The sequence below is a fragment of the Protopterus annectens genome, chromosome 3.part1 (assembly GCF_019279795.1).
Source record: "Protopterus annectens isolate FY-2018-M chromosome 3.part1, PAN1.0, whole genome shotgun sequence".
NCBI lineage: Eukaryota > Metazoa > Chordata > Ceratodontiformes > Protopteridae > Protopterus > Protopterus annectens.
The window spans coordinates 582897823-582914418 of NC_056732.1; the positions used below are offsets into that span (position 1 = coordinate 582897823).

The following is a 16596-nucleotide window of genomic DNA, read 5'->3' on the forward strand; positions in this document are numbered from 1 at the left end:
CTGTCCAGATAAAAAAACAATGAAAGGCTCCACTGCCATAAGAGCCTGTAATTCTGAAATCCTTCTAGCTGATGTGACTGCTAAAAGGAAAGCTGTTTTCCAAGAGAGAAATTTTAGGTCCGCAGTAGCAGCTGGCTCAAAGGGAGGTAGAGTGAGTTTTTCCAAAACAAAATTGAGGTCTCATGCAGGAGTTGGTGCTCTCCTGGGAGGTCTTCAATTTTTGGCCCCTCTGAGATACTGCTTTAGCAGAGGATGAGAGAAGAGAGAAGGTTCTGTGTTGTAATGAGCTGAAATGGCAGAGGCATGGATTTTTATGGAAGAAAAAGGTAATCCCTTGTGAAGCATCTCAGTTAAGTATTTCAGAATCTGAGGAATATTGCGTATTGCTATGCTTATTCCTTGTGATTTGTTCCAGGCAAAGAATCTTTTCCATGTCAGCACAGGATTTTCTAGTACTAGGCCTTCTAGCCTCCAAAATTACACCCATCACAGGCTTGCTGAGAGATGCCAATGGTGAAATTAGTTGATAAGCCACGCTGCAAGATTCAAAGTTTGGAGCTGCGTGTGCAGAATTTTGTAGTTCTGCTGAGACAGCAGGTAAGGTGTCTGAGGCAGGTGCCATGGAGGAAGGTGTGACACATTGCGCAGGAGTGGGTGCCAGTGTTGGCAAGGCCAGTCTGGAGCAATCAATCATTTTTGGTTTGTCCTGTTTGACTTTTAGTATGACGTTGGACAGTAGAGGCAGAGGGGATAAAGCATAGACTGATCGTTTTTTCCAGCTGAATGATAGAGCATCCACTTTCCAAGCTTTTTTGTGATGAATTCTTGCGCAGAATTTGTCCAACTGATAGTTCTGGGGTGAAGCAAAAAGATCTATGTCTGGGCTCTTCCATTTGCGTGTCAGTATGTTGAAAACTTGTGGTTCCACTTTCCATTCATGTGGGTCCATAAGATTTCTGCTTAGTTCGTCTGCCAGAGTATTTAGCTTTCTTGGCAGGAACTGAGCTTGTAGATGTATTTGGTAAGTCAAGGCCGAGTTCCAGAATGCCATGGCTAGTCTGCAAAGGGGCAAGGAATGTGTACCCCCCCGCTTATGTACCACACGACGGTGGTGTTGTCTGTCTTTATCAGTAGTTGTCCTGGACAGAGGTAGTCCTTGAAGGCTGTCAGAGCATTCTGTACAGCTAGCATCTCTTTCTGATTGACATGTAGGTGCATTTGATTTGGGCTCCATTCCCCTGAATGCATTTCCCTGCCAGATGCGCCCCCCCCAAGCATAATCTGACGCAGCCATAGTTAGGGTTTGGGCGCAGGGGGTGGAGTGAATGACAGTTCCTGGTTTTGGTGGCAGGCCTCTGCCCACCATAGGAACTCTAGTTGCAGGCAAGGTATAATAGGAATCATTGTTTCCAGGTTGTGACAATGTTGACTCCATAAACTTTTTAAGTACCACTGAAGTTTCCTCATATGAAGGCTTGTATATGGAATTAGAAGAATACAGGAGGTCATGAACCCCAAGGCCTGCAGAATTTGTCTTGCAGATAGCTGGGTTTTTGTAGCTACCTGTTTGAAGTAAGTCATCAACTGAATTTGCTTTTCTGGTGTAAGGTAAGTCATATGGGCAGTTGTATTCAAGCTTGCACCCAGCAATGTAATTTTTTTGAGAGGGTACCAGTTGTGATTTATTTTCGTTTATGGTGTACCCTAGACAAGTTAGAACCCTTTTGACAAACACCACATGCTTTAGAAGAGTGTCATTGTTTTCTGCCTGAATTAGACAATCGTCCAGGTATGGATAAATTTGAATATTTCTTTACTTGCAAAATGCAACTACTGGTGCCAGGCACTTTGTGAAGACCCTGGGCACAGTAGATAAGCCAAAGGGCAGTGCAGAGAAAGTACAGTTTTGTACCTACCATAAATGTAGATGTTCGAGTGCTAATACAGCTGCAGTCATAACAGATGGGTTCTCCTGCCGTGAGGCGGGTCCTCGGTCGGCCGAATTTCAAAGTCTTGGTCCGGCGTCGGTTGTCGTCGCTTCTTCCCTGACATCAGTGCGACAGGGGTATAAAAGAACCAGCCAACGCCATTTTCTTCAGTTTTTCTTGCCCCAGATGTCAGGTGCCCCCAGAAGGAAGGCAATACATAAATTTGTGTAATAAAGCAATGCCATATAATCAAAATACAGTAGTGCAAGCAAATACATCAAGAATGAATACCCCAATCAGGTTGCATGAGGAGGTGTTAGCCAATAGGCCTGTCCCAAGAGGGGAAGGAGGGAGGGAAACCTGGACTGCAGCTGTATTAGCACTCAAACATCTACATTTATGGTAGGTACAAAACTGTACTATGTTCATCGTGCATACAGCTGCAGTCATAACAGATGGGTAGAATCCCCAAGCTAAGAAAGGGGTGGTAGGCACTAGGTGGAACTAGGAGGAGCCAGAATGCCCTGCAAGACTGCAGTGGCAAAGCCCGCTCAAGATATGGAGTATAATGGAAGGTGGTAGTGCTTGGAGAAGGTATGCACAGAACTCCAAGTGGCTGCTTCCAAAATATCTTTGGTAGGAACGCCTCTGAGAAAAGCTGCAGAGGTAGCCGTGGCCCTTGTGGAGTGAGATCTGATGCCTGTAGGCACAGTTTTGCCATGAAAAGAATAGCAAAAGCATATGCAGTGGGCTATCCATTTTGAGATTGTCTGTTTGGAAATTGGCTTTCCTTGAGCTCCTATAGCATAGGACACAAAGAGCGGTTCTGATTTTCTGAAAGGCTTTGTTCTGTCCAAATAATAAAGCAGTTGTCTGTGGATGTCCAAGGAATGTAGTAATCTCTCCCCTTTGTTTTGAGGATTAGGATAAAAGGTAGTAAGTGTATAGCCCGATTCAAAGCTACCCTGGATACCACTTTTGGCATAAAGGACGGGTTGGTTCATAAGGAAACTCTGTCCTGATGGAAGATGATACATGGCTGCACAGCCATGATTGCTTGTAGCTAATAGCCAAAAGGAAAGCTGTTTTCCAGGACAAATATTGCAAATCTGATGAGGCAGCTGGCTCAAAAGGAGGCAAGGTCAGCTTTTCTAGAATGAAATTGAGATCCCAAGCAGGTATTGGTTGTTTCCTTGGGGGTTTTAGATTCTTAGCCCCTCTGAGGAACTGTCTTAAGAGGGGGTGAGAGAATAAGGGTGGATCAGTGTTGTATTCTGCAGAAATGGCTGAGGCATGGATTTTGATGGAGGAGAAAGAAAGTCCACTGCTTAGCAGCTCAGCTAGATACTGTAATATTTGAGGTAAATTCAGTTTTCCAGGATCCTGGCCCTTTTTCTCATTCCAGACACAAAACAGTTTCCATTTTGCGGAGTAAGCTTTTCTAGTAGACGGCCTTCTGGCCTCCAAAATGACATCCTGCACCTCCTTGGAGAGTAGGGACTGTTGTGATGCTAAGGAATCTTCCATGTGGCTAGATTGAGCGTTTTTAGCTGACTGAAGAGTTTTGAAGCTGTGCTGAGTCAGAAGAGGCATTACAGGCAGGATCCATGGTGGGGAATGCGTCAGGCTCTTCAGGAGTGGGTACCAGTGTTGTCTTGGCCAGTCTGGAGCAATGAGAATCATCTTTGGTCTGTCTGCTCTGGTTTTTAATAGAACTTTGGGCAGCAGAGGAAGAGGTGGGAAGGCATATGTCATTGATGTCCAACTGAAAGAGAGAGCGTCCACTCTCCAGGCCTTTGGATGAAAAATCCTTGAGCAGAATTTTGTCAATTGGTGATTTTTGTGGGAGGCAAACATATCCATGTCTGGCCTTCCCCATGCTTGAATTATCTCTGTAAAAATTTGAAGATGCAACTTCCATTCGTGTGGATCTGTCATATTTCTGCTTAGGTTGTCTGCCAGCGTGTTTTCCTTGCCTGGCAAGTACTGTGCTTGTAGTTCGATTTGTAAGTCCAGAGCCATGTTCCAAAGTGACATGGCCAGCATGCATAGGGGGTATGAATGGGTTCCTCCCCGTTTGTCTATGTACCACATTACTGTGGTGTTGTCCGTCCTTATCAATAGTTGACCTGGTTGCAGAAGGTCTTTGAAAGCTATAATAGCATTTATTACTGCTAGCATTTCCTTTTGATTGATGTGAAGGTGCTTTTCTTTTTGGGACCATTTGCCCTGAATGCACCGATCTGTCATGTGCGCCCCCCCAAGCGTAGTCCGAGGAGTCTGTTGTGATGACTTGATTCGCTTGAGGCTTGCTGAATGGGAGACCTGCGTTTGTTTGGCATGTTGAGCCCACCACAGAAATTCCTTTTGAAGACATGGAATTAGTGGTATTATTGTTTCCAAACTGTGGATGTGTTGCGACCATAGGTTTTTCAGGTACCATTGAAGTTTCCTCATATGCAGCTTTGCACATGGGATTAGTAAGATGCAAGATGCCATGAATCCCAGAGCCTGCAGGATTTTCCTTGCAGTCAGCCTGGTGCAATTTGCTAGTGTTCTGAAGTATTGAGTTAGTTGCCCCTGCTTCTCTGGCGTGAGGTAGGCCATCTGGGTGTTTGTGTCCAAGTTGGCACCCAGGAAAATTATTTTCTGAGAGGGTATTAGCCTTGATTTCTTTTTGTTGACTATGTATCCCAGAGAATTCAGCAACATTATTACATAAGCCAGATGTGCTTGCTGTCCGCTTGGATCAGGCAGTAGTCTAAATAGGGGTATATTTGTATCCCTTGAAGTCTGCAGTAGGCAATTACTGATGCCGGGCATTTCGTGAATACTCTGGGTGCAGTAGATAAGCCAAAGGGCAATGCAGAGAATTGATAATGGGTTGAACCTGCAAGAAATCTGAGGTATCTTCTGCAATTTTGTCTGATTGGGACATGCAGGTATGCCTCCTTGAGGTCCAATGTTACCAGCCAAGACTCCTTGCCCAGCATGGGAAGAAGCTGCTGTAGAGTGAGCATCTTGAATTTTGGTACGAGTAGAAATGTGTTTAGAATGGATAGGTCCAAAATAGGTCTCCAATCTTTTCCCTTCCTTGGTACCAGGAATAGTCTGGAATAAAAACCTTGACCTTGTTCGTGCGTAGGTACCTCTTGAATAGCTTTCATGTCTATGAGATCTGAAATTTGTCTTTGTGCCTCTGCCCTTTGATTGTGTGGCAGGTTTGGCATGCCTCTCATTTTGGAAGGGTGTGAAAATGGAATCTGTAGCCTCTGTTTATAATGTCCAGGATCCATTTGTCTTTTGTGACAATATGCCAATTTTTTGAAAATAATGCCAGTTTTCCGCCTAAGGGTGCTGCCATTTGAGTCTTGCTTGGCATGCAAAGGGGAAAGTCATTGGGCTTGCTTTCTGAATGGTTGCGAGTTATCCTCACCACCTCTTTGTGTAGGAGCTTGCCATTATCTGCCTCTAAACGATCCTTGGGATTGCCCTCTGCCCCTCGGGTGCCTGTATCTACCTCTTTGGGGTCTGTCCGTGGCTGGAAAGGACCAATTTTTGGAAGGCCAATTTCTACTGAAACGTGGGGGTTGAACCTGTAGAAAATCTTTCACTGTTTGCATTGATTTAGCCTTTTCCTCCATTTTCCTTAATACCTCCTCAGCATTAGCACCAAATAATACATCCTTTTGCAGAGGGGCATCTAGTAATTTAGCTTTGACATGATCTGGTAAGGTTTGTTCCTTGAGCCAGGCATGTCTACGTATGACTGATCCTGTAACAGCAGCTCTACACGAGGCCTCTAGAGCATCAAAACCACATTGTAAGGCATGTTTACCCACTTGTTCTGCACTATGCATCAAATCCTGCAACTCCTTCAAGTCTGGTTGTTCAGGTTGTGACATTTTACTTCTCAATTGTGATAACAAAAACTGTTGGTACTTTAGCATATGGAACTGACAGTTTAATGCCCTCATTGTTAAGGTGGCCGAGGTATATACCTTTTTTCCCTGCCTTTCTAAGGATCTGGAATCTCTCTCGGAAGGTAATGGATTTTTAGCAGTGGAGGCCTTAATTCCCTTGGGGCCCTGTGAGATAGTTTCTGGGTCAGCAGCATGGCTTTTGTATAGAAATTGGTGTGAGTCAGGAACCCTGTAGTACCTTGTCAGGCTTGTCATGGAAGAGAAGACAGCAACCGACGCAGGACCCAAGACTTTGGAATTCAGGCCGACTGAGGGCAACCTGCCAGCAGATTACCCAAATGTAATGACTGCAACAGTGAAACACGAAGAACATCTCGTAATGCATAGAACCTGCTCTGAAACGTAGATATTTCCTGCAAGATTCCCTTATGGGGATGCGCAGATAAGCTTCTTTTAAGTCTAGGGTGGCAAGCCAGTCCTTGGCTAGCATAGGAAGCAGCTGTTTGCGAGTAAGCATTTTGAATCTTGGAACCACCAGGAAGGTGTTGAGAATAGACAGATCCAGAATAGGGCGCCAAGAGTTTTCTTTTCTGGGTACCAGAAACAGTCTTTAAAATCTTGTCCCCTTTGCTCTGTTGGGACAGGTTGAATAGCTTTGATACTGAGAAGAGAAAGTACTTGCTTCTGGGCCTCTGCCCACTGGTTTGGGGGGGGGGGGTGATCTGGCCATCCGCTTGGGGGTGGCAGTGAGTGAAAATAGAATCTGTATCCCTGGGATACAATGTTCAAGATCCATCTGTCCTGGGTAAAGTACTTCCAGTTTTTTGCATGCAGTGCTAGTTTTCCTCCTAAGGGTGCACGTACTTGGGCAAGGCTTGGAAGGGTGAAGGACAAGTCATTGTGAACTTTTTCCATAAGGTGGTGGCTTATTACTCCCCAATTCTGAGGTGGGAGCACTCCATTGTTTAGATCTGTGCAGACCCTGAGACTGTAGCTTTGGTGGTCTGCTGCCCCTGGGTTTGGACTGAAGGTTTGGGAGGGACTGGGAAAGACCAGTAGGAAATCTAACAGTTTGCATAGATTTAGCTTTTTCCTCCATCTTTTTGAGGGCTACTTCTGCTTTAGTGTCAAACAGACGGTCATGGTTTAATGGAGCATCTACTAATTTTGCTTTGACATGGTCTGGCAAGATTTGTTCCTTAAGCCAAGCATGCCTTCTAAGAACAGACCCAGTGACAGCAGCCCTGCAAGATGCTTCTAAGGCATCAAAACCACATTGAAAAGTATGTTTTCCAACTTGGTTAGCAGAATGCATTAACTCTTGTAAATCTTTATTGTCCTGCACAATCTGGAAAACATATTTTTTTGTTTAATTAGTTCTGTAATATGTTGCTGATACTTTAACATGTGAAACTAGCAATTTAATGCCCTGATGGCAAGAGTAGCAGAGGTGTATACCTTCTTAACCCATCTGTCCAAAGCCCTAGAATCCCTGTCTGAAGGGGTAGGGTTTTTGGCTGTAGTAACCTTAATGCCTTTAGGTCCCTGTAAAATGGTCTCTGGATCTGCATTATGTTTCTTAAATGGGAATTTGAGAGAGTCAGGTACTCTGTAGTACCCGTTAAGTTTCCTAGGAGCTGGTGGCAAAGTATCAAGGGTAAGACTGGATTCCGTGAAGACATCTACAATTTCCAGAACAAGAGGGATAGCTAGAGGCCTGTGCTGAGCCAAGTTTAAAAATTCCCAGAGTCTTTTTTGGACTGTGGGTATTCCTGGCACTCCCAGTGGAAATGCTGAGCGTAAGCAGGGTTTCATTGAAAGAAAAATCCTCTGTTGGGGAAGCAGATAGAATTGAATCCTCTGCATCTGAATCCTCATAGGTAGATAAAGGTATGTCCTGGTAATCAGAAGGGTCAGAGTCATCGGACTCATGATCTGAAGAATCAGAAGGAAAATCAGTTCTTGGACTTTTAGAGAGGGAAGGCTGGCTTCCCCTAATTAAGGTAATAAGGTCATCAGCCATTCTAAGCATTCATTTCTGTGGCATGGGGCCCTGAGAATGCACTTTGGTTGTCAGGTTCCTATGCGTAGTGCGAACTCTAGGCCTGAGAGATTCAGTATTTTTGGTTTGAAACGAAGTAGTCGGTTTAATTTGAATATCGGAAAGCCTGAATACACCCTTAGAAGCCAGTGCCAGTACAGTGGCTCCAGACCCATCCAAGGTAGAGACATCCGCAGGTTCCACAGTCCATGAAGCATCTCACGGCATACCGGACTCTGAATGGGTCTCAGTTGAGGCCTGCGAATCTGCAGAAGCGGGTATCAGAGGCTGCGAAAGCACCTCACTGAGTACAGGCGGACTGGCGATCAGCTTAACGGAAGCGTAGTCAGCAGTTTTTGACCTATGCGGTCTGTCTCTGCCTTTATCCTTACTTTTTTTCGGAAAATCAGTACTCTGATGGGCTTATTGAAGCCATTTCGGAATATGGAGAATGAGTGGGAAAGAATTTAGCGACAAAAATAGCCCGATGACTAACACTTTGGGTGTTGAACAGAGCACAAAACCGACAGCGAGGAATGTCATGGTCTGAGCCTAAACAGGTGACACAGTAAGAATGAAAATCTCTATGAGGTATTTTCTTTCCACAGGTAAGACGGTTAAGATTTTCTGACATCTGTTAGAGTAAGAAAAAAAGGATCCCCAACGGGGTACTTATCTTTTAGAAGACTTCAGGTGTGAAACTCGAAAAATGAAAATTTCAGGAGGCGGCCGACTGGCACTTGCGAACTGCTTCTGCTTCGGGCTCCGTTCGGCAAGAAAAGCTGATGTAATGGCATCGGCTGCATGTTTTATACCCCTGACTACCTGACATCATGGAAGAAGCAACAGCAGACGCAGAAATCCCAAGACTCTGGTACTTGGGCTGACTGAGGCCTACCTGCAGGCAGATAACCCCAAGTGTGATGACTGCAACAGTGAAACACGAACATCTGTATTCCTCGTAATATATGCAGAATGTCTGAGGCACTGCTTTTGACACTGAGTGCAGGTCACAAGAATTAAGTCTTGACATGACCTACTAAATTTCACTGGCAGCCCATGTCACTAGCAGTGAGAAATGCATACAATAAAGTGCACCCCAGGGCATCTGAGATCACAACTTCTGTGAGTCGCTACATTTTTGTAGCCAAGCAATCAGATTCCCAGCAACTTATCTAGCTTGCCTTTGACTGTATGATGTATTTATATCTGCATATTTTTATATCTATACTTCTGTGTTTTTTTATGTATACATCATACATGTACATATGTAAATTATATGGTAAACATTTGGGATTAACCTTCATTAAGTCGTGGGTGCCCCTACACACGCGCATGCACACATACGTGGGACAAACCTGTTCTAACACAAAGCATTTTTTTTTTTTTGCCGAGGTAAAAGTTAAGAGTAAGCAGAACACACAGAAAAAATACTCCTGTGATCCACCACTTCACATAAGTACTGTTAGAGTTACAAATTTAACACACAAAATAGTAGAAACAAATTCTAAATTAAATGGAAATTATTGCACTTTCTGGACTTCAATTCTGGGGTTTGAATTTTGGCCTGCATCTCTAACAGCCATACAAGGATAAAGATGTGTAATTCTAAAAAAATTAATGTGTAATTCCTAGAAAAAAATAATAGGTCTTGCACATAGGAGATGACAGAGCATTAGCAACAGTTATTTATGAAATAAATGAAAACCACACCTCTGTAAGATCAACAGGCTCAGCAAATATGTGTGCAGTATCCCTTTCTTGGAGTTGGTCCAGAACTGACCGTAGGCATACAGTTAGTGGAGTCAACCGCAGTTCCATGGCAAGCTGCTCAACAGTAATCTAAACAATAAGAACTGAGGTTCAGAAACTTGCAACAAATATTGTAGACCTAAACAATTAAGACACTAACCTCTGTACCTTTTCCAGATTAATTTAATACAAGGTACACTTATCTAAACATTTGTAATAGATAACTGACACTTCAAAAGAACAGAGATATTCTGGTTGATCTTTTTCCCCCCTCATGTGGATAGTTTTTTTTTTTTTTTTTGGCCTCTACATCCTCTCTGTTATTTCTTTCCAGTCTCCCCAGACATCTTTATGAAAGATCAAACCCAGGTCAAGAGGTTCTACTCCAGTTTTTTTTCTCTTTATCTCTCCTGCCTACTTTACTGTAATCCCTTGCAAGAAAAAATCTAATTTCTTTTTGTTGTTAATGTTACAAGCTGACACTGCGAGTTTATGGAATACAAGAAGCATTCTCAGGTCTTTGCTTTCGAAAGCGCAACATACACTTGCAGCAAAGAATGTTATAGGTGGGCCTTGAAAAGCTCACATCTAATGCTTCTCCAGAAAGGACAAACATGGAAATCTTACCCCTCATAGCACACCCATCACATGCACTATTTTTCAAGTTATAAGTATTATGTCTCCAACTCTCTTCCTTAAAAAAGGAGAGCATATTGTTACTCCCTTCCCAGATGGCACTCCCCATCAGCACAAATCTGCCACCAAACTCAACTGTTGGCAAAGCAGACAAAAATGCTTTTGCTTCAGTATGCAGGCTCTTCTACAGGCAGTCTTGGCAGACTGCATCTTGCCTTTCTTCTTTGCCTCGTCTATGCTCTCATTGCTTCATCTATTCTACAATTAAAAGTGATGCATTCTACATTGCTGACAGCTTAGAACTTTTGTTTTTTTGCATGACTTAAGTTACATATTTAGTGTTGTGTACTGGAAGCTTTCGCTAATACCCAAAGACAGCTGTGTCAATAATGCTCCATAAATAATGGACACATTCTTACCATACTATTTGATCTAAGAAAGTTCCTCAATAACCCTTAGTTGCTTTCACCTCACCAACCAATCTTCATTTGTCTAAAAAAAACTTTGTAAATATCCACAACTCCTTTTCTTTCCAGCCAAGGACTTGACATGGACATTACAGACTTGCAAGATGGCTTTACATTGATGATTTGTTTAATTATAGCTCTCTCAATGTGAAAAATGAAACTAAAAAAAAAGTCAGCTCAAATTATCATTCTGGGTAAAATTAATTTACTGGTTAGCAATTTCACAACCTGAATGCCAAAAAAGTAACAATCTGGAAAAAGTAAAAGAAAACTGATCAGAGAAAGAAGAAAAAAATCTGACAAGAATCTTACAGCTGTACAGCAAAAATCAGTTTGAAGTTTCAGCTTTGCTACAGGAGATGGCCTTCAGTAATTTAGTTGAAAAATAAATCAAATAGATGCACTCAGAGGTGTTTAAAGCAAGTTAAGCACTGATGGAATAAAATACAAAAAAGGTAAATACGTTATGTACTCACCATAACGTTCCATCTGAGTAGGTAAACTTCATTTGTCAGCAACCTATGGGTATCGGATCCATATCGGATCCGAGCCAGCAGCTTCAAACAGCTAAGATCCAAGCTCCTCCCCTTTACCCATAACCCCCAGCTATCCCTTCCTGACCTCAGATCGAGTTTGCTCATAAGCAGAAACATATAGAACCAAAGAACCACCTCCAAACTCCAACCTAAAGACAATCCGCCAAGACAAGCAGTATTGCTTTGAGTATCCATATGGATCAGGGGGAAGGAGGGGGGGTCGGCTGCTGACAAATGAAGTTTACCTACTCAGATGGAATGTTATGTTGAGTACATAACTTCTTAATCTGAAGTAGTTAACTTCATTTGTGAATCAACCTATGGGACAGAGTCCCCAGCTACCTAATTCTTGGGAGGTCCTCATGGAAGGATGTTCCGGAGCACTGCAGGGCCGAAGGATGCTCTCCCTCTAGAGACAATATCCAGTTTGTAATGGTTTATGAATGTATTGGGTGAAGCCCAAGTGGCTGCTGAACAAATGTCATCCAACGACACCCTAGATCGAAAAGCAGCAGAGGTAGAGATTGATAGAGTAGAATGGGCATGGACATCTTCAGGTGCAGACCAGCCCTAAGTCTCATAAGCCAGAAGAATACATTGTGAAATCCATCTGGACAAGGTGACTTGATACAGGTTTTCCCAAAGTGGGTTTAGCAAAGGATACAAAAAGCTGGTCTGATTTCCTGTGATCAGCTGTCCTGTGCAAATAAAACCTCAGTTGCCTATGTACGTCTAGAGAGTGTAGCTTGTATTCACCTTTATTCTGGTAATTTGTAAAGAATACCGGTAAATTAATAGATTGGTTGATATTGGACTCCAAAGCAATTTTGGGCAGAAAAGAGGGATTGGTCCTGAGTGAAACTCTATCTTTGTGAAATATTAAGTATGGTGGCTTGGCACAGAGGGCTTGAAGTTCCGAAACCCTTCTGGCCGAAATGATGGCAACAAGAAAAACTGTCTTCCAAGATCAGTATTTCAGATCCACTGAAGATGCAGGCTCAAAAGGAGGAGCTGTCAGAGACTGAAGAACAAGGGTTAAGTCCCAAGGAGGGACTGCATGCTTAACTGGAGGCCTCAAAAGGAAAGTGCTTTTTAGGAAAGTCTTACATAATTTAGACGAAGTTAAAGGGCCGAGATCATTCCCGACATGATAGTGAGAGATTGCAGCCAGCTGGACCTTGACCTTAGAAGAACTAGCACCTTGGTCAAAATAAGCCTGATAGAAAATCTAACACTGCTGGCAGCGGAACGGTAAAGGGATCTAAGTTTTGACGCTCTGCCCAAACAGAAAAAAACGCTTCCATTTGCTATGATAAATTCTTCTTGTAGATGGCTTGTGCGCGGCTACTAGTATAGCCTTGACAGGGGGCGAGATACTGGGAGCCCGAGCTATCAGTGGAACTGGATCAACCAAGCTGTCAGCTTGAGGTTGTCCAGGTTCGGAATTGACAGGCCTGATGGGTGAGAGATCAGATCTGGAATCCATGGGGGATTCACTAGATGAGACCACAGAAAAGGGAACCAAGGTTGACGAGGCCAGAATGGGGCAATGAGGATTACTCTGCTCCCCAACCGTCGGGCCTTCTGTAAGAACTTTAGCATCAGGGGGAAGAGGAGGGTAAGCATAAAGTAGACCGGGTAGCCAAACATGCACCAGAGCGTCTCTGGGGGATTCCCCTGGTGGGGGAATTAGAGCGAAGTAGTCACTGCACTTTGCGTTCGAAGGTGAAAAGATCGCAGTGAGGTTCACCCCACTTGGAGAAGATTAACTTCGCTATTCTGGGGTTTAGAAACCACTCATACGGCGAGAGAATGGTTCGACTCAGCCTGTCTGCCAAGATGTTGGACCGGCCCGGAATGTGCGTCGCTATGAGAAAGCGGTTGCTGGATATAGCCCATTCCCACACACTCATGGCCTCCCGATAAAGTGGATAGGACCTGGTTCCCCCTTGTTTGTTGATATACCAGACAACTGACATATCTGTTTGAATCGCAATTGTCCCCCAAGTGAAGAAGGCTGTGAAGTGCTTGCAACGCCAAAAGCACCGCTCTCATCTCTAGGACACTGATATGCAAAAGGGTCTCTGAATGGGTCCACGTGCCTTGGACGGTCCTGCCCATACAGTGCCCCCCCCCCCACCAGAGGCGAGAGGCATCTGTGGTCACCGTGGCTAGGGGATGGGACACAGAGAAGGGGCGCCCTTTCTGGAGGTCCGGGGACTGGAGCCACCATAAGAGGGCTTTCCTGCAGACCCTGCTGAGGGGAACAGGGAAGCTCATGGGATGCCGCAGGAGGGACCATTGGACTTGCAAGGTCCATTGAAGAACTCTCAGAGCCTAACGCCCTCAGGACCAATTCTGCAGAGGGGGCTGGGGATTGAAGAAGGCCCAATATGTGGAGTCTTAGAGTTCGAAGCCGGTCTGGAGTCAAGAAGGCTAAAAGCTGGTTTGTGTTTAATCTGGCTCCAATAAAATCTAGGATTTGGGTTGGAAAAAGGGAAGATCTTTTGATGTTGATTGTGATCCCCAGCTGGGGAGCTAAGTGGAGAAAGTAGTCTCTGGCTGCGCATAGTAGATGCCTGGTGGGGGCGGTCAGGAGCCAGTCGTCCAGGTACGGAAATACCTGAATTCCCTGGAGTCTCAGGTGGGCCGCTACAACTGTCAAGACTTTGGTGAACACCCTGGGGGCTGTGGTGAGACCAAAGGGGAGGACCCTGAACTGGTAATGGCTGGCTCCCAGCCGGAAGCGGAGAAACCTCCTGGTGCGTCTGTCCATCAAAATGTGGTAGTACGCATCCTTGAGGTCTATGGAGCACATCCAGTCATTCTCCTGTAGAAGTGGGAGAATGGATTGGAGAGTGACCATCCGGAACTTTTCTTTGGCTACTGACAGGTTTAGGAAGGACAGGTCGAGGATTGGTCTTAGGTCCCCCGTCTTTTTTGGCACCAAGAAGAACCTGGAATAAAAGCCTGATCCGGACTGCTCTGGGGGGATGTGCTGGATTACTCTTTTTTCTAGCAGCTGGAGGATTTCCTCAGCTCCCGCCTCCCTTTGATTGGGTGGGACATCGGGGAGGTTCCGGGGAGTGGAGGGGGGATAGAGAAAAGGTATCTTGTAGCCCTCTGGATATGATCTGAAGCACCCAGCAATCTGTTGTAATGGACTCCCAAGCTGCTAGGTGCCTCGAGAAATGCCCCCCCCCGACTGCCTCCAGAGTGCAGCAGTCGGGTAACCCCTCAGGGTTGCTGCGTGGGCCGATCAGAGAAAGGTTCTCTGGACCCGAAGTTCTTCGGACCCCCTCTGCCTCTAGGGCGGCACCCACTCTGTCGTCCTCTGCCTCTGAAGGACGAGGGGTCCGGAGCGAAACGGGATTGTTGAGACTTCCCTAACCACATCTTCTTCTGTTCCTCGAGAAAGACCTCTGGGGAGCACAGAAGCGGACTCCGACGGCAGATGTCTTCCTGTCTTTCTCGCTCTGGACCAATGTGTCGCGTACGGTCTTGCCAAAAAGGGCAGAACCATCAAACGGGGCATTTGCTAATGACGCCTTGAAGGGTTCCGCGAAATAACAGGGACGGAGCCACGCCTGTCGCCATAGGACGCCCGGTCCACTGGCTCTAGCGGTTTCTTCCATGGTATGGGATAGTAACCGCATAGAGGTATTAGAGATAGATTTGAGAGTGGCCATTCGGGTGGAGAACACTTTCTTATCCTCCACCGACATGGACTTTGGGGGCGACCCAGCGTATTACTTAATGAGATCCCGCTGGAGTCGTGTCACATGTGCCATATAATTCAGCGACCTCACAGAGAAGGTGGCTGAAGCGAACACCCACTTCCCCAGACGGTCCATCGTCCGAGACTCCTTGTCTGGAGGATGGATCGAGGAACTCTCCTGGGCCAGTTCCCTTTTGGTGGCAGCCGCCACCAACATGGCATCTACCTGGGCTCCCTTGCTCCAACATGACTTATCCGAAGGAGGCTGAGGAGTTTGTCAGGCCTCTTTGGGATGGGCTCCACAGTGTCTGGTTCCTTCCACGCCCTGGTAGTAATCAGGTCTACCAGGGGGTCGGCAGGAAGGGACACCCAAGAGGTAGATGGGCCTGCATCAAATACCTCCAGAAATACATTCTCTTAAGAGGAAGGTTTTGGGGCTGACCACCCCCCTCTGATCCAAAGCATTTCCATGATGTCTCCGAAGGAGATGTCTTCGGGGGGGGGGGGGGGGGGGTGAGACCTTGAGGAACCTTCCCCTTCCTCCAAGTCTGTGCCCTCTGTCAAGGACTCGGGTGAGTCCAAGTGCCTCCTTTTGCACTTACGTTTGTGAGGGACCTCCTCAGGGGGGAGGGCTGTCCGAGGAGGCCTCACCAACTACATCCTGTTCCGGCAAGGAAACAATCCGGGACATTTGCGCAGGCTGTCCCTGGGACCGGGTGATGGAAGGTAGAACCATCTGAGGGGGAGTGCAGGGTGAAGCCATAGCCGAAGCCGGGGGCCTGGAGTCCCTCGACAATCCCCTCTCCACAATGTCAAATGCCTCAGGAGAGCTGCTCCCTATCGGATCCGAGAGCAGACCCTCCCTCGGATCCGACATGCAGATCGGGGCCGGTGCCGAGGTGGTCAGATCCGTAGGACCAGCATGCTCAGACTGCGACAGAGCCGAAGTCATGCTGACACCTCCGGATCCGAAGCTCAGCTCTCGGCTCAGAGAGCTCGGATCCGAAGAAAAGGGAACAGATACAATCGAGGGCACCATCGGAGCCGAAGTACCGGAGACTATCGGCGCCAATGCTTCCCCGGCTCCAACAATACCCAGTTCCAAAGGCTCCAAGCCCCAATAGTGGGTCGGAGAAAGAGCGACCGGGGTGAAAAAGGGGGTCGAGCTCCCCCCCCCCCTGGTGGCGGGGGGGGAGGCAGGAGCACTCCCATCTGCATCTGGGCCTGGAGGAACCTATGCATCATCCGGTCCAAATCTGCGGAGATGCTACGGGTAGACCTCGAGGAGGCCACCGAGGCGGGCCGGGAATGGCGCCTCGATGACCTCGAAGTTGACCGGGTCTCCTCCTCCTCCGGCCCCGGCGAGAAACTAGGAGAACGGGGCCGGGAAGGAAAAGATCTGGAGGCCATAGGAGGAGAAGCTCGCTTAGATGGCGGAGCCGAGGAAGAGGTCTCGGCTCGCATCTTGTGATGCTTCCGCTTCTCCTTCCTAGCCTCCCTCTCCTCTTGGCCAAGGGTAGGAGGGTGAGTCCCAGCCAGAGGGAGAGAAGGTGGCACTGCCGAAGCCTCGGCAGAAGCCACAGAGGGGCTGGAGG

The 16596-nt window shown here is 46.3% G+C and overlaps 1 protein-coding gene across 4 annotated transcripts in view; it reads right to left on the reverse strand.

Annotated features, from left to right (window-relative positions):
* BRD1 (bromodomain containing 1) overlaps positions 1-16596 on the reverse strand; it is a 2713326-nt gene that overhangs the window by 1404139 nt on the left and 1292591 nt on the right. For all 4 annotated transcript variants that reach the window (XM_044066979.1, XM_044066978.1, XM_044066977.1 and 1 more), the window contains exon 4: positions 9606-9734. In XM_044066979.1, the coding sequence (XP_043922914.1) occupies positions 9606-9734 (129 nt within the window). The remainder of the gene's footprint in view (positions 1-9605; positions 9735-16596) is intronic.